The sequence below is a fragment of the Galeopterus variegatus genome, unplaced genomic scaffold, assembly GCF_000696425.1.
Source record: "Galeopterus variegatus unplaced genomic scaffold, G_variegatus-3.0.2 Scaffold694, whole genome shotgun sequence".
Taxonomy (NCBI): Eukaryota; Metazoa; Chordata; class Mammalia; order Dermoptera; family Cynocephalidae; genus Galeopterus; species Galeopterus variegatus.
Genome location: NW_007726805.1, coordinates 417,319 through 445,006, shown reverse-complemented (window position 1 = coordinate 445,006; position 27,688 = coordinate 417,319). Strand labels below are relative to the sequence as shown.

At 33.8% G+C, this 27,688-nt stretch overlaps 2 protein-coding genes across 3 annotated transcripts in view; one reads left to right on the top strand and one right to left on the bottom strand.

Moving 5' to 3' along the window:
- The window catches only part of RALGPS2 (Ral GEF with PH domain and SH3 binding motif 2), a 129,625-nt gene that overhangs the window by 62,202 nt on the left and 39,735 nt on the right, over positions 1 to 27,688 (top strand). The gene's annotated exons all lie outside the window — the stretch shown is intronic.
- On the bottom strand, positions 5,936 to 25,858 carry ANGPTL1 (angiopoietin-like 1). Its single transcript, XM_008571511.1, has 5 exons — positions 25,577 to 25,858; positions 19,007 to 19,855; positions 10,040 to 10,233; positions 8,317 to 8,587; positions 5,936 to 6,630 (listed from the first exon to the last, which is right to left on the bottom strand). Exons 2-5 carry the CDS (start codon positions 19,827 to 19,829, stop codon positions 6,443 to 6,445), a joined length of 1,476 nt encoding a protein of 491 aa, XP_008569733.1. The 5' UTR covers positions 19,830 to 19,855; positions 25,577 to 25,858; the 3' UTR covers positions 5,936 to 6,442.

The window sequence follows — 27,688 nt, the reverse complement described above, 5'->3', positions numbered from 1 at the left end:
CCTCCGCGCTTCCCAAGCGGCGCACTAGTGCAGTGCGCCACTGGGCCGGCCCCTGCAGAGGTTTTTATGGGAAGAATATATCAACCAAAAGAATCTATATTGCATAGAGAAAGGTAAAGGCTAATCATCTGTTTCTTAACATGAGAGATGTGGTCCAAACTAAATGTTTTTTCCCCTAAAAATAATGATCAAAACCAACCATTCTTTGTGAATCATTAAAAAAAAGGAGGGTAAGAGTTTATTTTGATACTGCCAAATTGATCTGTAATTCAATGTGGATTAAATTATAAGAGGTAGGAAATGTTTTTTTGGCATTTAACCCATCATCACTTGAAAAATTGTCTTTTCTGTTGGTTTTCATTCAAGGTCAAAATTAGTCAGCCTGGACTACGTGGTGAAAAATTCTTAGAATAAAGATACATTTTGTCTAGAGAGGAAAAGTTTGGCAAATCTCAAGGAAAAAATTGTTTAATATGAGAATTATTGCTTTAAATCTGAAAATCATTAACAGCACTCATTTGTTCTTGTCTTTGGAGAACAATCTTAAGAGACTTGTTGAAGAATTTGGCATGGGAAGTTTTGCTTTGCTGCAGAGAGAGAAAACTAGAACATTGTACAAAAATAATTTAGTTGTATGAAACATGATAAATATACTTTCATGTGCACTTTCTAAGCGTTGTCTCGACTTTATTCATATAATGGGAAGATGTAGTAGCTCAACCAGATTAGGATCCTTTCTGGGAAAGAAAGCATATTTTTAAAACTATGGAAAATTGTTGAGTAAAAATTGTATGAGTAAATTGTTGCAGTACTATATATTGCTTCCTATTAAGTAGAAGCGGAATGTTACAGAGTTGTTTTTCTCCAGCCCTTATGGGGACATGAGTGCACTGTTTTGGTATATCTCGGTATGACTCCTTCTAACTCTTGTAGAGAGTGCTATCATCCCCTTCCCCGTTTAATTTTCAATTTGATATGTCAAGTTTTCATAATAGGACTTTTTTTTTTTTTGAGAAAGGAAAGGCTGTCCTTATAACCTTGTGTAATATGGTACCCCTTTGCCCCCCACTCTGAAAAGCACCGTTTCTGGTATTTTCATTAATCTGTCTCCCCCTCAATGGAGTGTAAACCTTTATTTGTCTTGGTTTAAGGCTTTCTTCTTATTGCATCTAGAACAAAAGTAGGCACTTAATAAATATTTGTTGGTTCAACTAATTAATTAAATGTTCCCTTTCTGGCTCTTCCCTTTGATCCAGTAACATTGTTTTAATTACTGTTTAAATACAATAAATTTATCTGTCTGGCATATTTGCATGAGTCATCTCCTTACTCACCCCCAATTTTTTTGGTGCCTTAGCTGGCAACCAATATTGGTTTAGCACTATGCTTTGTGCTAGATATATAGAAGGAAATGAATGGATTTTGTCCCCGCTTTTATGGAACTTAACATTTCTTTAATAGCAAAGATTCAGGTTGATATTACCTCATGCATAATATCTCCTGTTTCCTATGTCATGGAAGAGATGTGTATCGTTGCCTTGTGCCTTGCATTGGTAATGGTGTCCTCATAACAGTTAATTTAAATTTTAAAGCATACCTAAAATTATAAGAATCTTCAGATTTTATCTGATCTTTTTTGTTTTTCAGTAGTTTTTGCATATATTCAAATGTTGAGTACTGATCTCTCAGTAGAATACAGTTCTTTAGTTTTATGAGTTTTAGAAACTTCTACTATCTATGTACAAATATTTTCAAATATAATAGTTTTTTTATTCACATTTCTATTCAGATAATTTCAACAAAGTCCAAGGCTTTCTGCAGCTCTATAGGAATTAACAGAATATTTTCCTTCCCCTTTGACAGAACTTTTCTTGATTAAGTACGTAAAAGACTGTGGTACTGATCTCAAAAATGCCTTATGGTCAAAAAATGTCATTGTTTTTTAATATTTTAAGAATTTTATTCCATTTTCCTTTCTTTGTTTTGATTTGTAGATAATATGCACCATGGATTCCTTTGCCTTATTCTTTTGATTATATATTATTATATATTATATTCTAAAACAGTAAGAAAGCATGTTTAGTCCATGTTCTTTTGGATCCTGAGAATGAGCTCTGACCAAATGGCAGCTAGCCCTAGCTTTTTCTTTAGCCAAAATAACATCCCCATTTTCCATTACCTCATTTATTTCCATTTTTATCCTCTCTCTTTTTTATGTATTTAAAATTTCTCTAATGTTCTTTATTGGTATATTTTCTGAAGTTTACATTAGACCAAAGACTTGAGATATAAAAGAGCTGGGGATGGGATTGCATTAATTTCATTCCCATGTTCATAGTTTTCTTTCTTTAAGAAACTTTATCTTTTTTAAAAAATGAGAGTAACAACTATATAGATATGCATGCCAGTCATAAACAGAATCAGATTCCTCCAGTTTCAACAGCTTTGCCAGTGATGTTTCTATCATTTGTAATTTTTGAGCAAACCGTAGCAGAAAAATAATTTTAACAGCTAACGTTTATTCAGCACTTAACCCCATATGCCTGATATAGTGCACTTTACATAAATTATCTAATATATAACAAAAGATTTTTATAAGGTAGGTGGTATCATTCATATTTTACAGGGGAAGAAACTGTGGAAGGCAGATTAAGTTGACTTGCTATAAAGATTTGCATTATACCTATTTCATTTATAGCTCAAAGAAAACGTTATGGATTACATTAAAATTTTAGGAATCTGTATTTAGGTAAAAATTTTGAGTTTATTCATCAGTCTTTTCTGTAATTATCTATATAATTACAACTTGATAACCGTTAACCCCACTGATAGAATTTAAAAGTGAGCTTAGGGGCTGGCCCGGTGGCGCAGTGCTACAGTGTGCCACTTGGGAAGCGCGGCGGCGCTCCCGCCTAGGGTTTGGATCCCACATGCAGACCGGCCGCTCACTGGCTGAGTGAGGAGCAGGGGCAACACCAAGGGTTGCGATCCCGTGGCCGGTCCCGGTCCGGTACGGGCGCAACACTGAGGGTTGCGATCTGTTGCCGGCCACGAAAAAAGACAAAAAAGACAAAAAAAAAAAAAGTGAGCTTATTTTTAGATGGTCTTTTTTTGGAGGGGTGGTCATAGTGTTGTAGGTGGAATGATTCTTTTCTTGCTTGGTTATCTTTCACAGACACTAAAAAGACTAAAAACTTGTTAGAGTATAATAATCCTTAACTTACTATTAAGATTAATTTAAATATATATAACTCATACTACATTAGTAAATATTTATAAGTAATTTAAAACATTTTTATGATTACGCAAGTTTTTACAGGCTCATTATTACCAGTAGGTGTCCTAAGACATATAATGCTAAAAGAATTAATACTCTTATATCATGATTCAGATTTAAGTGAACATTAGACTGAAGATTGATCTTTATACTCTACCAGGCTTGGAGCCTAAGGATAATTGCTTAATTGTAGAAATCTACTAAATTTCAAGTTGGTGTCTAATTTTGAATTATCCAAAATATCAAGTTTTAAAAATCTGCTTCAGAGAGGCCAAATGTCCTAGTCATTGATGGCCTCCCATTGTCTATAGAATATAGTCTTACTCTTTTGTAGGATAAACTTCATTGCATTTATTAATAATAACTAAGCATAAAGAATCCTTCTACAAACCAGCTCCAAGGCAAGGTTATAGTTTAATCTCACTGAAGGTAAGGAGCTATAGCATTTCACTTAAGAATCACTTAGGAATCTTTATTCCTAGGTAATCTGCAAAGTTATATAGCTCTTGGACCTTACCTACCAAGTGGACTAACCTGAACGAGACTCTGTTTAGGATGAAATTCCTACTGTGGTTATTCTTGCCTTAAATTTTTTTTTTTTTAATTGTACAGTCTAGGCTCTTAATTACCTGCTATAACAGCTGACATAGCTCTATTAGGTTTGAAGTGAAGATTGTGGATCAGTGTGATTTTTATACCTGAAAACTTGGATGTTGTTTATTTTAACACATTTATTGATCGTCTTCTCCATGTAAGGTGCCATGATTGGTATGAAAGAGAGTACATAGACGATTAGAAATAATATGATAGGGCTGGCCCGGTGGCGCACTGCTACAGTGCGCTGCTTGGGAGCACGATGGCGCTCCTGCCGAGGGTTCGGATCCCACATACAGACCAGTTCCCGCTCACTGGCTGAGCGAGGTGTGGGGGCAACACCGAGGGTTGCGATCCCGTTGCCGGTCCCGGTCCGGTACGGGCGCGACACTGAGGGTTGCGATCCATTGCCGGACACGAAAAAAGACAAAAAGGAAAAAAAAAAAAGAAATAATATGATAGCTAAAATCTACTGAGTACTTACAGGTATTGGGCATTATTCTAAACATTTTACCTGTATTACCTCATTTGATCGTCACAATAACCACATGAGTTAGGTACTGTTTTTGTCCCCATTTTATAGATAAAGAAACTGAGTATATAAATTGCCCAAGGTAACACAACTAGCAAATGGTAGCGCTGGGCCACAGATCCAAGCACTTCTGAGTTTGGAGCCTACACTAACCATCGTGTAGTATACAGCCTCTTGTTAATCCCCACGAATGCTTAAGCTCTCTAGGAATTGCAGAGCAGCTCTGTGAGGGAGAGCAGAATGGTCCCATTGGCTATGGCATTTTAGCATTCAGCCCAGTTTTCTAGTTTGTATGTTTAATGTTTTACATTATTCTAGTTTTAATAATATTCTTCTGTGAAAATTCTGTAAAATTGTTTTTGATACGGTTTTGGGTGTTTAATTGAAATGCTGTAGTTCTGTCAATAAATGAGATGCCTTGGTAAAGTTTTATTCAGTTTGGTTTAATAACTAGATTCAGTTTTGGTTTAATAACTAATTCAGGTTTGGTTTAATAACTAGATTCATAATTCCTCCCAGAAATCTTGCAACAGATTTTTTTTTTTTTTTTTTTTTTTGTTCTGAAGATAGTAGAGAGGGACCTCAAAACCATTTTAAGATGACCATAGGTCAAATAAAACTTCTTTCAGAAGTTTTATTTTGAGATGTAGCAGATGAAAACTTTGGGCATGTTGATGGAATTGTTCAAATGATTGTCTTCAGATTAAGCCACTCCTATGGACAGTTTGCCTCACACATTTTAGTTCTGGTTGGATTTTCTTTTTGCTTGAGCAAAAATCTAATGAGATTTCTTTAAAATTTTAGCTTCTCTAATGAATTATGTGAAGGCCATCTCTAAGCCATGAATATAGTTCTGGAAGTTGTCCCAGAAGGTCACTAATAAAGTTGTTGATTGCAAAGATAAGTTAAAGACAATGTGAGGCTCGGTATTAGTCACACACACTGTAAAATGGAGTTAGCAGTTTGGACTAGCCAAGCCCTTATGGCTTCTGCTGTGAAGCTGTTGAATCCTCAGTATTGGAAAAACATCTCACAGTTCCCAGAAGTTGTTTTAGTCCCAGTTGTAAGTACACACTAATGTTTATAAAGCTGTAAACATTAAAACATTATAAGCATCCAAGCTTTCTGACTTGAATAGCAGACAGGTTTTTAAAAAAATAGTAGGTATTAGTAAATTAGGAAAAAAAGGTATTAATAAGTACATTTAGAATTATAATTCAGATCTATAAAATCATTGGCACACTATTCTGTATTTTTGTAATGTCAATATTTTGCTGATTTTATAACTACATAAAATGCATTTTAGGAGATTTTGTTGTTCGGCATATTATATGAAGATAATACTGAGAAATTCATTTGTACATTTGTTTTTACTAATTGACCATTTAAATTATGCATGCATTATTTGTACATTTTCCATTTTAAAAAATTATATGTATTTTAATACTACGGATCATTTAATTCTTTGGGGAAAATTGGTGTAAAATATATTGGCAGGAATTCAGATTTATCATTACATGTGAAAGGCACAATTCCTTTCAAAATAACTTTTATTCAAAGGAGAATATATTTTCTGTTGGCAAAACTAGAGGTTTCTCTCTAATTTCCTGTCTATATTTTTATAAATAAAATGTATTACTTGGCTAAAATCTTAAAATTATTTTGTCATTGGAAGTTAGAGGAAACTCATAGTTTTTAAATAACTTGTTAAGTATCTTAAACATGTATTCAGTTTTTACTTAAAATAAAGCTAAGATTTGTTTTACATTGTGGCAAATATTTACATTTTAGAAAACAACTGCCTATATTTAGTCAATATAATTTTTAAAATAACTAGGATATGGATACAAATAATCTTCTGTGGTATATTGAAGGAAGGTGAAACTACATTCATAGATCCCCTTTTGTGGTTATAGTAAAATTCATTTAAAAAACAATATCTGTAGAAATAAATTGTGCAAAATAATATACATGTAACATATACATTTTAAGGAACTGAAAAATACAGAGTTCTTTGTCATTTAAATTGGAGACTCTCTTCAGTCAATAGGCTTGATCATCATCTGAACTGCTCTCAAGGAGTATGACCCGCCTCTGTATTCAGCCCAAAAAATTCCGTCTTGGTGCTTGCTTCTGTAATGGCCTCCTCTGTACCATACTCCATTTAAGTTAGAATGTGCACAGGCATTGTACCACCAGCCTCCTTTATGAAAATGGGCGCAGTTTCCTTTGAGGAAAAAATACAGATATCAAATTAAATTTTTTTTCTAAGTGTTGTACTCTGCAAAGCATCAAAACATATTCTACCTTTGGAACAGTTTAATTTGAGTTTCCCTTACTAATTTTAGCTACTTTTATCTTAGCAATTTTGTTTCTTCATTTATTCTATTGCTGTTGCATCAGCTACTTAAAAGATCACTTTAATTGCCCTTTTTAATCTTGCTCTTTGCTTGCCTTAATACATGCTTTTTTTTAAAAAGGGATTTAATTTTCTAGGTAGCAGGATAAATAAAATGCAAGCAGTATTCATATGTGAGAGACATGAGAGATTGGGAAGGAAGGATATGGAGTTGCTGAAAAAGAGGGTAAAGTTTGGGGAAAATTTAATTCTTAAAATAAAATAGCAAAAAATAATATGAAAAGAAATGACACTACCAGCAATCAAATAGGTTCTGTAAATAAGGCATATGTTACAATCATGTCTCTCTCCTTTTCTTTTTTTTAAAGATGACCGGTAAGGGGATCTCAACCCTCGGCCTGGTGTTGTCAGCACCACGCTCAGCCAGTGAGCAAACCGGCCATCCCTATATAGGATCCGAACCCACGGCCTTGGTGTTATCAGCACCGCACTCTACTGAGTGAGCCACGGGCTGGCCCGTCTCTCTCCTTTTCTACCTCTTTTGTTGGTTTAAAATAGAGACCTGTGTGCTACTTGCGTAACTGAAGAGAAAAAAATTAATTTTCAGAGGAGATATCTCTTTATCAGGTCAGAAACCTGGGTTAAAAGAGCAAAAGCATATATGAAAATTAAATTTAAAATTATATGGATGGTCTAATTAATTCTTTCTAAAGAAAATATTAATTTCCTCTCTGAATCAAGATTTTTTGCTATTCCTATACCACATGCCACAGCCATCTTGCTGTTCCCATTAAGAAATGCTCTTATACTATTTATCCAAGTGGCTTGCCTTCTTTACGCCCTGCAGGTCTTCTCAAATGTTGCCTTCTCACAATAGCCTTTCCTGGCCAACCCATATAAAATAGCACCCAACCCAGGCCCTGCTGTCCATCACTTTTTATTCCCTTATTTGGTTTTGTTTTCATTAGAGTACTTCTTGCAACCTAACAAATTATTTTGTCTCCTATTCTTAGAGAGTAAGCTCCAAATGGCAGGAACTTTGTTCACTGCTGCATACCCAGCACCTACAATAGTGCTTGGCACATTGTAGGTGTCTAGTTAATATTTGCTATGAAATTGAGGCTTGAGTTTTATTTTCAGATGAATATGGGGTTTTTTGTTTGTTTCTTTCTTTTTTGAAAGATGACCGGTAAGATCTTAACCCTTGACTTGGTGTTGTCAGCACCATGCTCTCCCAAGTGAGCTAACCGGCCATCCCTATATAGGGATCCAAACCCGTGGCCTTGGTGTTATCAGCACCACACTCTCCCAAGTGAGCCACGAGCTGACCCTCAGATGAATATGTTTTGTTTTTGTTTTTTTCCCCCAGAACCTTGATCTCCAGAGAGATCACACTTTGGTATTGCCTTATAGAAGTGTTCCTAACATCTATGTCTTTGTGTGCAAAATGGCTTTTCTGAAAAGATTTTAATAACAAATGCTTTAATAACTAGGTTTTATTTAATGCACAGAAAGTGGTTATTCTACAAAGAATGAAAGTTTTTTCTTACGGACCTGCATACATATCTTTATCTCTGTCCAGAGTAGTGAATTGTTTACCATTATGCCACATCATAGAATCCCCTGCATTTCCCTGGTAAGTTCCCAGGCGCAGTCTGTAGAATTCATTTTCAGATTCCAGACGAAAGCTGCTATATTCTGCATAGACTTTTTTGTCACTCCAGTCTTCTAATTCAATCAACAACTTATAATTATCTTGATTGCTAAGCATATAGATGTTTTCCAGTCCAAGCCAATATTCTCCACCAATGTTTCCAAACCCTTTCTGTTAATAAACAAACATGAATGCTTAAATAAGTATAGAGATAGTAAACATTTTTATAAATAAGTTTTAAACATCTGATAGCATAAAGATATTGGCCATTTAAGTGATAATGTGAACTTCCATTTTAGTTTATCACTTGATTTTTATAAGCCCCACATTGTCATTTTGTTTTGTTTTGCTTTCTCTTAATATGTATTTATTTGTATAGCTAGCATCAAACCCTACAAATAAGACAAAGGCAAACGAGAACAAAATTTATTCATAGCTACTAAAAAGATTAACTAGTAAACTACCCAGATCCTTAAAAAGGGTTCCTGATTTCTCTTATATTCATCGAAAGAGCCAAAAAAATTTTTTCTGGAAGTATTTGAATACTGTTCTCACCATAGTCACATAAAAAGGATATCTAACATTATTACAATCATTCATAAGAATAATAACATATGTTTTAGAACAAATTATCTTCTTCAGTTCTAAGTAAAATTAATAAATTTAGGAAGATCAAGTAGTAATCTTCAAAGTTTTCCCCTTTGAAAAAGTGTAAATTAGAGTTTGAAAAAAATGAGTCAATTTACTATTCTATTTCAATAAGCATTTGACGTTGCAGGTATGTAGCAAAATAGATTTGTTAAACCTGATCTAAACTCTCTAAATGTTATCTTCAAGAAGGTTGTGTTACAGGATTTTTTTTCCCCTCTCACTTGTGATAGTTAATTTTTGAGAAATTTACACAGCTTCTGACATGGATATATTAATGTCTCACATTTAGCTGCCAGTAAAATTTCACCTAAGAGTGAGTAATCAAATGTTACTTCCCAGTTTTGAATGGAGAATTAATCATCTAGAAAATATAATCTTTCCTATTTGACATCCTTAAACTGAAGGTATGTGTGTACACACACACATCCTCCATTCATAAAATTACCATTGTGAACATCACAGTTATTAACAAACACCAGCTGCTTACCTTTCCATAATCAATATCACATTATTCTGGCCCTATATGAAAATCTAGGTATATTGTCTCATCCCAACAACACCAGTGTCTAGTGTCATAAACTTAAAACATGGTGGAATGATAATTACCTCTGATAATCATTCCAAGAAAAGGGTCATTTTTTGTGAAATCCTATACTTTATATTATTGCTTAAATATATTTGTTGGTACAAATGTGGTCAAAAAAGCAATTGTCTTCTTTGGAAATAGAGTTAGGAGCAATCTTCGCAAAGTATTAAGTATAAATTATCCATTTTAAAGTATATATCTCTTCAATTTCCTTTTTGCATTTTAATTTTGACTTTAAAACCAGAGGTGAAAGTCATCTTTTTGACATATATAATGAAAAACATATGGATAGGTATTTTTTAACTGTGTATCTTGTTTATTACACTGAATGGCCACTGTTGCAAGAGCTGCTTTGTTCTACTTCTAGATCTGAATCACTGATTTACCTTATAATTTTCCCAATTTCTGAAGAAGTTGACAGAGCCATCTGTTCTTTTCTGAATAACGGTCCAACCCCCAGGATCCAGACTGTTCTCACACCATAACTGCATTGGTCCATTACTGTTTTCGGGTTTTATCATATAAATCCCACTGACTGAATGCCCAGCCCTTTTTGCTTGCTGACAGTCTTTGAATGGTCCTGTAATTTAAATTATTATTAATTACCAGTAAATTTAATATGAAAAGAGACATATTAAAATAGTTTTAAATCAAGATTCTTACCTTTGTGTCTTTCTTTATAGATACCATTTTTATCTATTGTATACAAAATACTATAAAAGTTAAAGAAACTAAAAAGGTTACTCCAGTCTCACTATCCAGAACATTAACTTGTTTTGTTTTCCACTGTTTTTATCTTTGTCCATATATACTACATACATTTTTATATTGTTATAATCCTAACACACATAGAAAATTGGATTCTTTTTATTTATTTATTTTTTCCTTTTTGTCTTTTTTACTGACCGGTAACGAGATCGCAACCCTCGGTGTCATGCCCATACCGGGGACCGGCAACGGGATCGCAACGCTCGGTGTTGCGCCCGCACCGCGCTCAGCCAGTGAGCGGGAACCGGTCTCCACATGGGATCCGAACCCTCGGCGGGAGCGCCGCCGCGCTCCCAAGCGGCGCACTCTCCAGTGCGCCACCGGGCCGGCCCGCACTGTCGTATAACTTCGTATAATGTATGCTATACGAAGTTATGCACATTTGCATGTTAAACTGAGAATCCCTGAAGTAAGTAAACTAGAATTTCTCAAACTTAAGAATCTTAAATTTCCCCCTAACTTGTACAACACTTATTAACAGCCCATAAGAATGTATTTCGGGAATGTTGGCTTAAATGCCTTTTTAAAGAGTTGTATCAATTTATATGACTAATAGTAATTTTTTTATTTAATCTGCACAGTGACCCTGTGATTGTTTACAGATGTTCTACAGATAGAACAGTTTTTAAAAGTCATGTATTTTAGAAGGTGGTAAACTCTAAATTTAAACCCATTCTTTCTAACCCCAGAGTTCACGCTCTGAACTGCTTTACTGCATTTGCCTTCGTGTTATTTCATAGTTGTAAGTATTCTCTCTCTACTTTTAACCCACTAATAAGTTCTTCAAGATATTTTGACTCTACAGATGATTTTACACTTTGTAAAATCATCTGTAGAGTGTCTGACTCTTGAACTTGTGATTTGTACAGTTTTGCCATCTAAAGAAAGATGGCTTCTAGTTTTACTGAACATTCTTCAGTTTCACCCTTCTCCAGTGTTTTGAGCCTTTGTTATTTTAGAAGCATGCAAAAAAATGTTAAGTGATTGAGAAATAAGAATTACCCTAAAGATCTATTAGAACAAAAAATATATTTCAGTTGTCAAATTTTATATTTTACTAGAAACTTTAAAATTCAGACATGCATAATTTTTAGAAATTATGTAGAAATAGAGTTAAGTTCTTGTAGGAAATTCTGTACTATAAGGATAATAGGATTGTTAAAGTTTTGAGAAATGTGTTATCAATACTGTGCCAAGTATATACGGTGTCCTTATTGGGCCTTTTTTTTTTTTTTGTCTTTTTGTCTTTTTTCGTGTCCGGCAATGGATCGCAACCCTCAGTGTCGCGCCCGTACCGGACCGGGACCGGCAACGGGATCGCAACCCTCGGTGCTGCGCCCGCACCTCGCTCAGCCAGTGAGCGGGAACCGGTCTGTATGTGGGATCCGAACCCTCGGCAGGAGCGCCGCCGCGCTCCCAAGCGGCGCACTGTAGCAGTGCACCACCGGGCCGGCCCCTTATTGGGCCTTATTGGGAAAGAATTTATCTCATTAAATAGTTATACAACTATATCATTAGAAGGGGTTCTTAGAGACCATGACCTCTTCCTTCTAGATTGCTCCTTGAGTACAGATGCTATCACTATTTTAATTCTTAGTAGACTGTCAGTTGTTTGTTAAATAAATGAATCAATTAATCTGCTTTCTCATTTGAAGTACAAGGAAATTGAAAGCCACACACAAAAATTAAGAGAATACCAGTTTCTCTAATCCAGGTCCAGACTTTTATTATGTTCTATTGATATTTCTCTATGTTTCAAATTTTCAAATATTATGATACAGTGTCCATAAGCACTACAAATTTGAGAAACTGGAAAGAATTTGAGAAACTGGAAAGATTTATGGTGTCTTTCTTGAGTTATATTAATTTTAGATGTTGTATTTTAGTTCTAGAGTTACAATTTGGTTATTTTTTATAGTTCTTATTTCTCTTCTGAGATTTTCTATTTTGCATTCATTATGAACATATTTTCCTTTAAGGCATTGAAGATAGCTATAACGACTAGTTTAAAATTCTTGTTCTTTCTGTTAGTTGGCTGAGGGTATTTATCATGAATGGATTTTGGATTTTTTCATAAGGCATTTTATGTATCTACTGAGATAATGGGGTTTTTCCTTTTTTGTTTAATATAGTAAATTATGATGATTGTATTTTGAATCCTTATATTCTTGAGATAGATTCAACTTGGTCAAAGTATTCAGAGCCCTTAACACAATACTTAACAAAGTAATCATTATCAGTAACTCCGAGTTCCTTCTTTTTTCCTTCATTCTTGATCTTAACACATATTTGTGGCTTATTTAATAAATATGTACTTATTTAATTAATAAATTTAATATGGCTAATCAAAGATGAATGTACAGTCTTTTCTACTGCAGGAAAGTAATATATTCCTGAAAAACCTCATGTTCTGCAAATTCATTTACTAAAAATAACGACTAATTTTAGCTGTTAACATACTTTGTACTCAGTGCAGTAACCTGTGGCACAAAACATTAATAGGCATAGGAAAAAAATTCCATATGAACCAATATGACCTCTTTGCTTTACTGATATTATTTTTCTTTTTTACCCATCATATATGAGCTGCTTCACATTACAGAAACATGCATTGTAGTCAAGTCAGAGAAGGGTAGAGAGGCTACATTTCAGCTAAGATGAAATTTACAGAATTTTAATTTCACATGTGGCGTGAGATGGAAGGAAAAATGAAATGTGACTCCCAGGTTCAAAGTAATCTCGTTATTTTGTGTAATGTGTGTTAGTGTTTCTGACAATGTATATGCAGTGTGTGCCTACTTAGGCACTCAGATATTTGTTGAACTAAATGGTTCTTGGTAGGCGTGGTTTCCAGAATTTCATGAAGAGTCTTTTCTGAATCTGCTATAGGCTAGAGAGAGTGTTAGGCTCAAAGGATAGAGAGACGACCTGTAAGTCAATGGGAGGTGGGAGAACTGGCAAGAAAGAGAATTTCACTACAGTATGGCAAGTGCTTTGACACAGTGACTAAGAAGTAGCTAACTGAGATTTTGGAGGGAAGAAACTGGTGTCTACATATATCAAGCTGAATTTTGAAGACTGACTAGGACTTAGGCTGTTAGGGGTAGGGGGTATGATCAAGGTCACACATGGGTGACATGTTGAGGCATGGAGAAAGAAGAGAGCTTGCTCTTGTAGAGGCATTATAGAGGAGTTACTAGTTCTGAAATATAAATAGCTGAGGATGATACTTAGAGCTCTTGAGGTAGGCAGTAGGGCTTACCTCAACCCGTTGTTTGATTGCTTCAGTTTAAAAGTGCAGTCATGATGGTTATTTTCAAAGTTAGCCATTTTTTTTTCCCAAGTTGTCACTTTCAGGGTAGTCAAGGATATTTGAGGAACATTGCTCTTGTTTTAAAACCTACTGATATTGTAGTTAATGTACATATCAAGTGGTTTTGTTTTAATACCCATAAATATTCTTCTCACTTCAGAAATTTGCAGATTCTATGCATGTCACCTTCGTATTGCTTATTCTGAGTGTCATCTTTGTAAATGTTTACTATATACTCACTTGAGTACAGTTTTGACAGTTTACATTTTACATTTAAGTATATATTCAAAAGTTGGACTTTCATTGGGTTATTTAAATTGCTGTAAGATACTTAGAAACATCGAGGTTGACAAAAGCTATGTCAAATACCAGTTGTTCCATAAATCTAGACTCCTTTTCTGGGGTTTAATAGGCATTCATGTATTTAAGTGAATTGGAGAGTTCTAGGTTTTCTGAATCCGGCTTTGATTTGATAAGACTTTAATTTACACAAATTTAAGATTATTTTCAACTTTTTCTTTTTTTTTTTAAAAGATGACCAGTGAGGGGATCTTAACCCTTGGCTTGGTGTTGTCAGCACCACGCTCAGCCAGTGAGCAAACCGACCATCCCTATATAGGATCCGAACTCGTGGCCTTGGTGTTATTAGCACTGCACTCTCCTGAGTGAGCCATGGGCCGGCCCCTCAACTTTAATTTTCAACCCAATTTTTTTAGTGGGCTTCGCGTTTACAGTTTGAATGTCTGTTAGACTTAGTTGATACAAAGACTTTGGAAAATTCAGTTGAAATCCTTTTCTAGAACATATGGATACAATTAACAGTGCTTATAGCTACTATTTTCTCCTCAGTAAAGATAGTAAATACAGTCATCCCACTGTATGGGGGGTGGAGATTGGTTCCAGGACCATCCTCCCCATCCGAAAATCCATGGGTGCTCAGGTACCTTGTGTAACATGGTGTAGTATTTGTATATAACCTACTCACATCTTCTCATGTACTTTAAATCATCTATAGGTTACTTATAATACCTAATATAATGTAAATGCTAGGTAAATAGTTGTTATACTGTATCAGTTTTTTATTTGTATTATTTTTTATTGTTATATTGTTGCTTTTCTTTTTGTTGTTGTTGTTTTTGAGTATTTTCCATCTGTGGTTGGTTGAATCCGTGGATGTGAAACCCACGAGTACAGAGGGCTGACTGTATCATAATCCAATATTTGTTTATATTTATTTTTGTAAATATGCCATTAACTTGTCTTAGACCAGTGTATGCTGTTGATGTTCCAGAAACATTTTCTCATTATTACTTCCATATCTTATTTACTTTCTGCTCTGGAATTAGATTATAAGTTGTTCCTATATTAAATGTTTTACTGCTCTCCCTGTACCATCACAAACATTGTTTAATAGGAATTCTTAAATGACTGATAAAAAATTACCACTTTTAACTTTCTGGTTTGCATATTATCAGAAATAAATTGATTGACATATGATTCAGGAATTTGTTCATAGTGATTTAAAGGGTATAGAATGGAAGTACCATTCTTTTAAAATAAGAATTTTATTAACCTTTTTCTTGCTTCGAATAATCTTGAAGTAGTCTTCATCTTCCGTGACATACATTTGGATTCTTCTCAAAGCAGGAAACAGGAATTCTGTACCTTGAATTTGAAGAACCAATCTCTTTCTTTTGTAGTGTATGTGATGATTAAAGTTTGTATAGGGCTAACAAACTCCAATTAATAGATCTGATTCATAGAAAGGAAAATATTGACCAGCCATGCCACATTATTTTCCAAGATATATTTTTCATTGAGCCCATATTTTGAACAGAACAATGGGTTAAAAAAGAAGATTTCATACTTCGAATAGGACCTTTACTGGGAGCCATCTTTAACATACCTATCCTTTTCCTATAAAAGAGAACTTTTTAATCACTTAACAAATCACAAGGAAAATCTTCTTTGTTATAGGAGAAATGGAACAAAAAAAAAAACAATTTAAAGCTTTCAGATAATTAGTCAGCAAGTAGAATCTTTTGAGAGGTAAACTTTTTTAATTGGGTTGTGAGTTAACTGTAATATAAATATATTCAACAGCATTTCTGAAATGGGGAGTTTGGGGCAAATACTTTCCAAAGTGATAATAGAGTTTTTGTAGTGATAAGAATTATTTAGTTTGTTAATCTGTATTTTTAAACTGCAGTGAGCAACACAAGCTTTTATTTTTTTAATTACTAAAGAATTTGTTAATTTTTTTATAACTGGTTAATACAGTCATATTACAACAGCCCTTTTCTTAACCAGTCCTCTTTAGTATTTTTGTTTTGCTTTAAGTGTTAATATAAGTATTCCACTGGAACAAATTGCACCTAAAAATTTTACTAATAGAGGAAGTATTATAAATAATTTTTAAAATTTAAATATTTGGTGATTTAAAATAAGCCTACCACTAAAAAATACATTTTTAGTTTCTAATGACTGCTTTTCAAGTTTAACCTTTCAGCTTACCTTCTATGTCCCCAATATGGCAAGGCAAGACACATAAAGGGAAGTGCACCAAAAAAAAAAGGTAATAATTAATGATAGACTATACCAAATCACAGACAAAGCATTTTCACATGCATTACCTTATCTGATCATCACAACAGACTTTTTTACCAAAGAGGCAGCTGGGCCTCAGAAAATCCTTGACAGAATCCAAGTTTCCTAATATTCAGATCTATGCTGTCACACACTGACTGTGAAGGAACTTCCTCAACTAATTACACTTACCTATAAAGAATGAAGTTTAAATAAATATACTATTTCTAAAAGTGTAATGTTTTCTTTTGTAAAAGACTAACCCAAAATGCAGCCACTGAATAACATTAACAGATAAGAATTTTATTGATGGCAACTTGTCAGGTGTATAGTTACATTCCCAAACATTTTGGTTTTTAAAATAGATGGTGTTTCTGAAAAATGCTTTTTAACTAAAAAATTATTTCATTATTTTCTGTAAGTTCATGTTTGTTTTTTTGAGGTGCATTTTTATAACCATTTAAAAAGAAAATATCAAATTGCCTGTCATCATAATACCTTTTTTAAAAAATTGTGGTAAAATATACATAGCATTTAATTTGCCATCTTAACCATTTTTAAGTGTACAGCTCAGTTGCATTAGTACATTCATGTTGTTGTGTGACTTCCTAAATTTTGTAAATGCAAATTGTCATGTATTTTCACATTATGCATTTAGACTTTAGAATGACCATGTGCCTTCATATAGAGTATAGTAATATGAATTTCTTGATTCCAGAAGCATACATAAGTACAGTAACTATCCATCTTTGCCCTTTTTGTGCAAGTGCCCAAACAGCTTTAGACATTTTTTTCAGAGAGCTATAAAAATAATAGCAAACAATTTAACACGTTATATAAATATAATAAGCCAATTTATCGTTACTTATAATAATTAATATTTGGTAGGAATCACAGAGTATTAGAACTGGAAAGGGATATTAGAATTGTCCAGTCCTAAACCAATACTTCTATTGTACAAGTGAGAAAACAGAAACAGACCGGCAAAGTCACTTATCCACGGTCATATAACAAAGGTAATGGTAGAACCAGGTTTTCTTAATTTTGTACTCTTTTTCATGTATGTTCATTAGTATACTAATCAGTATAATGATTCTTATGTATAGCTAATAATGCCATTGAATTTAAGAGTTCAACATTTATAGAATAAAATAAATTAAAAGCTAGTGTTTACTTAAAACAACAAATAAATAATGAATAACAAAAAGTTACCCATCTATCCTTAATTTTACATTAAAGATTGGTTTATTGAGGATATTTATACCACTGTTTCATTACAGTAAAATATGTTTAAGGAGACTTTTGACATGCTAAATCCCTAACATGGGATTCAATTCTATAACATTAGATTTTTCTTATACTAAAGTTTAAAATATAATAAAACCAAGAACTTGTATGTGTCATTTTGTACAAGCATTTTCTTAGTTTGTCAGTGTATAAATATGTGAATAATCATTTCTGCTAGAATTGATGGTACCATCCACTTAAGATTCAGGGCCCACATAGAATATTCCATGGCAGTGTCTTCATTCTTGCATAATTATACACCCCATCAATTAAAACAAAATTCACACTCCTCAATTATGTTTATTTATAAATTATGTATACAGACTACTATGCTAATAAGTTATATACATTAAAAGCTTACACAAATTTTTTAAAACAATATCAACATTAAATAATTTTTTCTATACCCAGTGGATTATTTTGTACACATCTTCCCTTTGGAAATCAGACGGCTTGAGGATATTAATAATGATCATTATTTACTTAATTTAATGATACTCTGGCCTATTCTACTATACCCAGTGGATTATTTTGTACACATCTTCCCTTTGGAAATCAGAGGGCTTGAGGATATTAATAATGATCATTATTTACTTAATTTAATGATACTCTGGCCTATTCTACTGTAAGTTAGAACAGTATTAAAGTGAACAAATCCAGTACGATAAAATGTACCAAAGTACTTTCATGAAGGTCTTTGTAATGACAGCTTTGAAAAGCTCTATAAAAAATATTATCAAATTAGCTAACATTTATTTAGTTGCTGCAAATGAGATACAATCTACAAGGAAGGAGCTTATAGTATTTTGGAAGGCATTTTATTTAGATGTACTATGTGTACATGTAAAGATAACCCATAATTTAAGAGGGAATATATGAAATATATGTACGTTACAGAGAGTAGAGATATTCGTGGAGAGGAACAATCACTTCAAGCCTATAGGAGTCAACGAGGGCTTCAAGGAGGAGTTGCCATTTTACTTTATTTATTTATTTATTTGGTGAGCCTTATAATTTGAATAGGCAGAAAGCATGGAAAATATTTAGGAGAAAATTAGTGGATTCATTGTATTGGAGATGGTTTTTGTGAAGGAAACTAATGGAAGGGAAGCTAGCAAAGTAGGCTTGTTTTGAAAAGGACATTATTCGTAGCCAGACTTAAGCAAATTGGACTTTTTCTGTTTGCAGTGGCAAACTACTGAGCAATTAGAGCTGGGAGAGGGGTTGTATTTATTTAAGTCCATTTCTTGATAATATTAATTAAAAAAACATAGAAATTTTAATGTACATGTGTAATAACATCACCAAAATGATTAAGCATTTGTTATGTGCATTGTTTGATAAACCATGAAACATATTAACCTCGTACTTCCATTTTTAACAGTAAGAGGTAACTCACCTTCATTGATGAAAGTTACAGGTGGTATCTTGAAAGGGCTTTTGGTGGGAGAAGTTGCCAGATCAGGTGGTGGCATTAAATCTCTAGGATAACCTGGATCTCTCTGTATCTCATTACCTCCCAGCAGACCAGGAGTATACTGATGACTGTTAGGAATATGTTGTGGCACCACCTGGACAAGAGGGGGAGACACATGGGTGTCTTGTCGGGAAAATATCCTCAAGCACTGTTCTTCCAACAAAGTGATCATAACAGACTGGTTATTGACAAGATCAGTCAAGGAAGCATATTTGACCTCTAGTTCCCTGTACCTTGTTGCCATCTTCAACATTTCTGTGGTGACGTTGAGGATTTTATTTTCCAACTGGGAAAGTTCAAGTGAATTATCCCTCTTACGGATGATCTCATGTAGTAGTTGCATATAGAGTTGAGTAACACGAGAGTTCATATTACGGCTTTCTTTTCTCAGCAGCTTTACCTCATTTACAATGTTTCCATCTACATCCACCACCAACTGCAGCACATCTATCTCCCGCTTCTGCCTGGAGAGCACATCCTTCAGGTTTTCAAGGTCCATCTTGGTGATCATGTCTTTAATGGTACCTGCATCTTGCCCTTTGGTGTTTACACATACTGGCCCTGTTATTTTTTGTTCAGGTACCAGGAATGTGTATGCACATTTCTTTGCTTCATCTTTACCATCAGTGGCACGAGGGTATCTCCTTTGGGTTATTTTTTTTATTTTGAACTGTCCTCCTCTGCAGTGTCCAATGCCCATTAGTAGGAAGCATAGCACACCTATGGTCCAGATAAAAGCCTTCATTTTGAAATGCGGTTGTACAACGATGTCTTTGTAAAAACAAATTAATGAAGGGAAAAAGTAAAAGGTATTCATGTTAATCTGCATTTAAAGTCAGTAATACAAAAAAGCATCTGAAGGAAAAACAATATTTGTAGGTGTTAATAAATTAGGCCAGGATTAACTTTATTAATTTCTTTTTTTTTTTTTTCCTTTTTGTCTTTTTTTTTTTCGTGTCCGGCAATGGATCGCAACCCTCAGTGTCGCGCCCGTACCGGACCGGGACCGGCAATGGGATCGCAACCCTCGGTGCTGCGCCCGCACCTCGCTCAGCCAGTGAGCGGGAACCAGTCTGTATGTGGGATCCGAACCCTCGGCGGGAGCGCTGCCGCGCTCCCAAGCGGCGCACTATAGCAGTGCGCCACCGGGCCGGCCCAACTTTATTAATTTCTTAAATTCGATATTAAGTTTATAGTGCTTTGACATTTGTGTTCAGATTAGGTTTCAGAGAATAGCTCTTCAGCTACCACTTTATTGTAAGGTTTTTTGTTCCCCAGCTCAAAAGGCACACTGCTAGGTGCTGTTCGGGCTTTTGAGACCCTATAAGACCTCTCTTACCTTTAAGAAGTTCACTATCTTAAGACTTTGAAAATGGTACACAGTGTTTGAAAGGCATTAATGAAAACATTCTTTCCCACCTGGTATTTAATTTACAAAGTGACTTTACTAGCCAATGTTTTAGATTTATATTATGAAGTTTCAATTAAATTAGTCCTGTGTAATAAATATCAAGTCTTTTTTTAACCTATCAAAGGAACATTTTAGACAAATCTAAAATGAATTTTAGCATCATGGGTTTGGTTTTTTTTGTTTGTTTTATTTTTTGTAATTTCTCCTTTTGACATTGGTGACAAGTTTAAGAATGGTAGAATGCTTAGTCATTTTTGTGGGTAATTGTGTTTCCTGAACTTTAATTATATATATGCTCTAAGCTTATAAATGATTCATCAGGTTCATTCTAACAGAGGTTCTACTGAACTGTATTATAGTAAAATGTTAATTTTTCACAACCATTACCAAGGAAAGAAACTTATCTGTAACTAAATATGAATGTTAGAGCTGTAAAATGCTTTAGTGACCATCTCATTCAAGAACATCTCTGCACCTGTGTGCATGTTGAAGGTCAAGGCTACACAAATATTAGAACCAGGTCTAGAACTTGGGTTCCCTGGCCCTCAGTCAGTATTTATAGCAGCGGTACATATGCTAAAATATGTGCTTGGAATGTTTTGTTTTGCTTGTAGCAGATGAGAAATATTTGTTCTTTATAGTATAGAAGCTAGAACACTAGAACTAGTTCCAAGAACCAGAATTTCTTCCTTTCTCTTTAGCTAGCTCCCAAAAGAATAACAGTAGTAGAATGGGTAAGATGTGTTTACTCCATCAGGTTCACTAGCAAGCTGCTATATTACAGCCCACTTTCCCACTCTTACAAACTTGATTCCTATCTTCTGTAGATACCCTAAGACAGAGCTTTTTTATCCAATTTTCCACCTAAATACTTGTTTCTTTATTTGAGTAACTAGGTCCCAACTTGTTTGTGCCAACTATTAATAATAACAACACGGCAATAACAATAGTTAATATTATAGGATGCTTGTTCAGTTCCAGATAGTGATTTAAGCCCTTTACATGTATTAAATCACTTACTTCTCACCACAACCCTATGAGGAAGGTTATTATGATCCCCATTTTCAGATGAAGAAACTTGACATCCAGAAGTTAAGTATGTTATAAAGAGTCACACAGCTTTTAAGAGATGGAGTCAGAATTTGAATCAGGCAGAAGACTCCAGAGTTCATGTTTTTAATTAACCACTACATTATATGGCAACATATTCTAAACTGTTTTCTATCAACAACATTATGAAAATCTCCTGTGTGTAGTGCTTAACATATATGATTTGCATTCACAAAAACACAATGAAGTAAATGAAGGAATAAAGTCCCGGAGAAGCTAAAACACTCACATAGAATTCAAACCTTCTACTCCTAACTTTTCTAGACCTGCAATTTTTATCCTAGTTTTGTTATGACTACAGAGGAGTCTTTTTTTTTTCATCTTGAAACATAGTTGATTGTACATATCTATGGGGTACAGTATTGACTATTAATACCTGTGTGCAATATGTGATGCTCAAATCAGGATAATTAGTATGTTCAGCATTACACAATGTGATCATTTTTTGTGGCCCTCTACTAATTTCTCGCTAATCCTCTTCCCTTTTCCCCTTTTCCACCTCTGGTGGCCTCAGTTCAACTACAGAGGAGTCTTAAGTTTATGTTTCTTTTGGGGGGGCAGCCTTTTCCTGATTTGTATTTCTTTCATTGGCCAGTCACTTAATTATGCCAAAGTATTGGTGGATCATTTTTGTTAGAATTTGTTTTCATCATTTTTACCAGCCTTTTCCTGATTTGTATTTCTTTCATTGGCCAGTTACTTAATTATGCCAAAGTATTGGTGGATCATTTTTGTTAGAATTTGTTTTCATCATTTTTACCTCCCAGACATTTCTGCTATCATTCCTTTCCCTCTGTGTCAGTTGATATTTATATATTTGTGATTATGACCCCTCCCCAAAATAATGGTTATGGTAATGAAATATAGACTCTTCAGCTGTAGTCATGAAGACTACTGCTGCAATTTTTTCTTTCTAAAGCCATGTCTCCTTATTTTTGGTGTTTTCAATTGAGTAGTATTTTCAAAATGTATAGTTAATGAAAATAAGGCAAAGAGTAAGTGGAGTGTAGAGAATTATTTTTCTTTTACTAACTTAATGAAGATAGGGAGGATGACCGTAATAATATTCCATATTTTTATGAAGGCCTTCTATTGCTGGCTGATCCCAAAAAGTACACATGTATGAATACTTTGTTTTTTATGTTTTCGTGCCTTGCCCTCTGACATCTGTAGAAAATTTAGACCTTAATTATCATCTATTTTATTAAAAAAAGGGCTTTTACTATACAAGATTACCTATACCAAAAACTAATAAAAGATTTCTTGTTATATTTCCAGATTCATGGAATTTAGACATGGTTTATTAAAAAAAACGTGGGCAATAAAATAAAATATATGACATCAGCCTCCTTGGTAAATGTATATCATTTCTCCTACATGTCTTACTTAATTCTAGTGCTAACGTCCATTTGTTTTATCTTAATAATACAATGGAAACTCTTAGATCATAAAATTATTTTATTAAAGTGATTTCTACTGTGAAATAAGCTACCCAAAAAAGGAAGATTCAGAAAGTGTCATGAAACTTCAAAACAAGTAGAATTTTATGAACAATATTCTGATTGAACAGATTGTATTTAATACCAGGCATAGGTTTTTCTAGAACAACTAAGAACATATTATCCAAGACAGTTACTATGACTTTGCATCAGTGTTGTCACTCAAGAAAAAAAAACATCAAAATGCTAATCTTAATTAAAATCAAAATAGCTTCCTTTTGTGTATTTTCTGCCTTGGCTCATTGTGGTTCCCTATGGTTCCTATCAGATTAAATCATAAGTCGCTGTCTACTGTAAGAGAATCTGATCTCAGTATTTAAAGAAGGCAACTAAAAGTTTATTTTTTAAAATAAATGTAAGTCTCTTATCCTTATAAAAGTAATGACTTCGTTGTCACTTAAAGCAGAGTAAGGAGGCACATTTCTAAATAGTAGACTTGCTACGTCATGAGTAGAGAACTGATTTTAAAAATACATTTACTGTTACAATTTCTACAAACACTCTCTTATTTAATATTTTCCCACATATGTTCAGTTTTAAAAGTGAAAGATCCATAAATCTGTGTTACCTCATAAAACCTTTCTGTATATGTTAAAATTTTCCTAGGCCCCAAGAGAATGTTATAAATTAGTTACAGTATACTTAAGTTTAAATCTATATTTTTGCTCACTTGTTTTTAGAAAAGAAGAGGGAAAAAAATCTTCTGTGCACTGGGTTAATTTTACTAGTACTGTTTTTCTTCATATTTGCTACATTGCTGGCCGGTCGAGAGAAGAAATAAAAGTCAAGAGTTACTTCCTTTCAGATGGTAAACTCATAGAGGCATTTAACCAGCTGTGTCTTGCAGTGAAAAACAGCATGAGGCAATGAAGTTAAATTTATGAAGCATTGAGGATATGTTAGATAAAGAACTCCTATATTGTGCAATATGTTCTGGGAAGACTTTACTTCCTTTCAGATGGTAAACTCATAGAGGCATTTAACCAGCTGTGTCTTGCAGTGAAAAACAGCATGAGGCAATGAAGTTAAATTTGTGAAGCATTGAGGATATGTTAGATAAAGAACTCCTATATTGTGCAATATGTTCTGGGAAGACACTTGAGAAGGGTCTAATCCCCTGGATATATTTAAGAAAAGGATAAGTAGTTATCTGTGTGATTTGGGTTTCAGATTAAATGCTTGCCCAAGGCATCAGTAAGAGAACTGAGGCTTAATGAGGTCCTGTACTTTTCATAGCAAGCAACAACAAAAAAGAGATGACTGTATTTCAGATCCAGCATTGCTTGGAAATTTTATCAGAATTTCTTGTAAAATATGTTTTTAACAGAGATCCTCCCGGGATTTAGAGTTCTGAATCTTTAAGAAAAGGACATGAAAGCAAAGTTGAAAAAGGCTTTTACCATTATTTGCTTGTTGAATCTTTTACCACTAATATCTCTAATTTTTAAAAGGCCAGAGGATTCCCAAATCATAACAGATTTGTGTCTTTGTTGTTAAAGCTAACTATTGGTAACTAGTAATTTTACTTTTAATAATTTTCATAATAAAACAAAGCTCCCAGATAAAATATTGAAGGAAACTTATGATGTATAGTTACCAAAATTATTTCTATCTAAAAATATTATATTTTTGGCCTTTTAATCATGTGTTTGAGTAATTACATCTTCTGGATTCTTATTTTCTATTGTTAATGTTGACTACTTACATAATACTTTTCCTCAGTCCTAACCTATAAGAAGGTTTAGTTTTCTGTGCGTACGTGTGTATCAATAACTTTTTGCTTTTCCAAGTAATTGCAGTTATAGCACTTTTAATTTTTGTTACCCAAATTAAATTACTGTTACATGTAAACCTGGAAAAAACATGTAAAACTGGAAGACTAAAATTTTGAGCAAGAAATACTATAGATTTATATTAAATCTTTACAGGAATATCTGCTTAATATTAATTTGGTTATACTGTAATCAAGGTTTTGTTGCAAAGCCTTTTGGTTATTTTTATATCTTATAGTTTTGCTTTACTTGCTGTACTTTCATAAATCCAATAGTTTATGTATGTCTTGAGCATACACACTGTAGCTACAAGAAGAGAAACTAATCATGTTTACAACTTTTTTTTCAGTTTGTATTCCTCTGTTTTTAATCACTGTGCTATAAACCTTATAAATTTAATCTATTACTTGTTAAAATTTCTAGTGTCACTAAAGCACTTGTTTTCTGAAACCCAGCATGTATCAGTCTGTAATCATAGACTAAATATCATTAAATTGAACCTCAAATGATACATAGTCTGTTATAAAGTACTTAATGTTTTTACATAAAGTTGCAAAACAGAACCTTTTTCAGATGAGATAAATTGTATATTCCAAAGTTCTTTTTTAATAAGATTTTGAAATGTCTACTACAATTGTAAAATAATTACACATTTTGATATACATATTTTTAAATAGAAATAAAAGAAATATTAAAATACCTTGTTGTATCTGTTGATAAAGCAGATCCAGAAACTTGCTGCCCTTATTCTTGATTTTAAAAATCAGTGTAGAAGTTTGTTCATCTGTGACTTTAATGGCAACTGCGTTTTTGTTTTGGATCGTTGAATCCAAGCTGTAAGAAGGAACTTCTTGTTTTTTTTACAGAACTAATCGATTGAATCTGACACACCACCTATGTAATTTTAAGTAGTATAGTAGAAGTTCTGGTCTGTGTGCTGTCTTTAATCCAGCAGAGAAAGCATTGTGGCTTTGCTCTGTCTGCCACATGGAGAAATGCGGTAACCGGCGGCAGCTGATCCAGATTGTATATACTCGTACAGTACCCTTGAATAGTGATTCCCTCTCTTTTTCAGTAGGCTCAAGTTCAGCCCACACATTACATCACCAAAAAATTACTGGAGACTAGAGGGGAAAATCTCCTTAGGATTTCCTCTCTGTAGCCTTAAATAAGGGTGGGGGTAGTAGTATCAGCAGGAGGTTGAATAGCTCTGAACAAGGAGAGACTGTGTGCAGGTTGAAGGAAGGGCACCATCTGGAAATAAACTATCATAGTTCAACGGGCAGTTATAAAACAAACATGTTAGTCTGCTGGCCAGAGATCTTTTAAGTTGAATACTGAAAAAATAGTACTAAACTTTACTTAGAAGTAGTTGCAGGCTGATGAGTTTGTTTTCTGTTAAAAAACAAGAGTTAGACTTTGTCAGGAGGCAGCCACCTAAATAATGTAATACTCTTTATAGCCTAGAAGAATTTTTAAACATTTTACTTACTAGGTTGCTGCTTTAGGAGGTTTTATACTTATAAGAAAATTGATGTTGTTGTAATGTTATATCTTACTGTGTAATGTTTCTTAAGATAAAACTGCTTTTATGTGTACTTACCAATAATAAGTGAAATTCTTTCAGAAACTTAATACTTTTTAATGTTAAATTCAGTGTTATATAACGTCAAGTTCTTCTGTTCTACAAAATGACCCCTCTTGTCTGAGTAAGGTCATTCTTGTTGTTAGTTGATGTGTTGTGGTTTAAAAACAAACAAAACCCTGAACTGAGTGAAAAACAAGGGAGCTCTGACTCCCCACCAACTATGTGAACTTAGACAAAGGACTTTCCCTACCTCTGGTCCAGTTGTTTTCCTATGAAAATAGGGTGCTGGAGAGGGAATTAATAAGTGTTGAGTACCAACTATGCTATTATATTTCATTAAATCAAGAAATGTTCATTAAGTAACTTAATATCTGAGGAAACACAAACTTAGGCTACCATAAATAACTTGGCTTAGTACTTAAATACTAGGTGGGAGAACTGGGGTTTGAGTCTAACATCACAGCATCATGTCACACTATCTTTCACTGGATTACTACCTAGTTGCTGAGTGATGCTTCTAATTGAAAGTTTTGGGCTTCTACTTCCTATACATACCATGTGATTTCCCTTCTTTGTTGCCTTAGTTAGTGCTATTTTTCTCTTTCTGATAGGTCCTATCATCGAGTGTTTGTCAGTCCACATCCTTTATTTAAAGTCTGAGCTTAATTTCTACATCTTTCACAGAATTGTTTCTTTGAATTCCTGTGTCACACATAGTTATACCAAGAATTGCAAACTCAAGAGCCTATAAAAGCAAATGCTCACAAGAATGAAGCAGGTAATATAAATAAGTGATGTAAACCAGAAGTAAGATAATAGAGGAAAATGAAGGTTATGACAAACTGGCATCCTTATGGTTAATTTAAAGCAAACCTGTACCTTCTCAGCTGTACCTCATTGTAGCTAAAAAAAAGATTATGAGACAATGTTGCCAGATATTCTCATTTTTCAGGAAAAGAGAGTGATTTAGATTTTTCCTGTGATATTTCCTGATTTTAAAAACATTGGAACAGATGGGCTGCCAGCTTCCTCTGGATTTACATCCTGTAAAACATTACTTGATCATTCAGTGATTAAACTACACTAATAGTTTAATTAGCCTCTGATTTACATCCTGTAAAACATTACTTGATCATTCAGTGATTAAACTACACTAATAGTTTAATTTGGGAAAAATAAAAAATAGTAAATTCTTCCTGAGCTTTTTTAATTTGAGCAATTTTA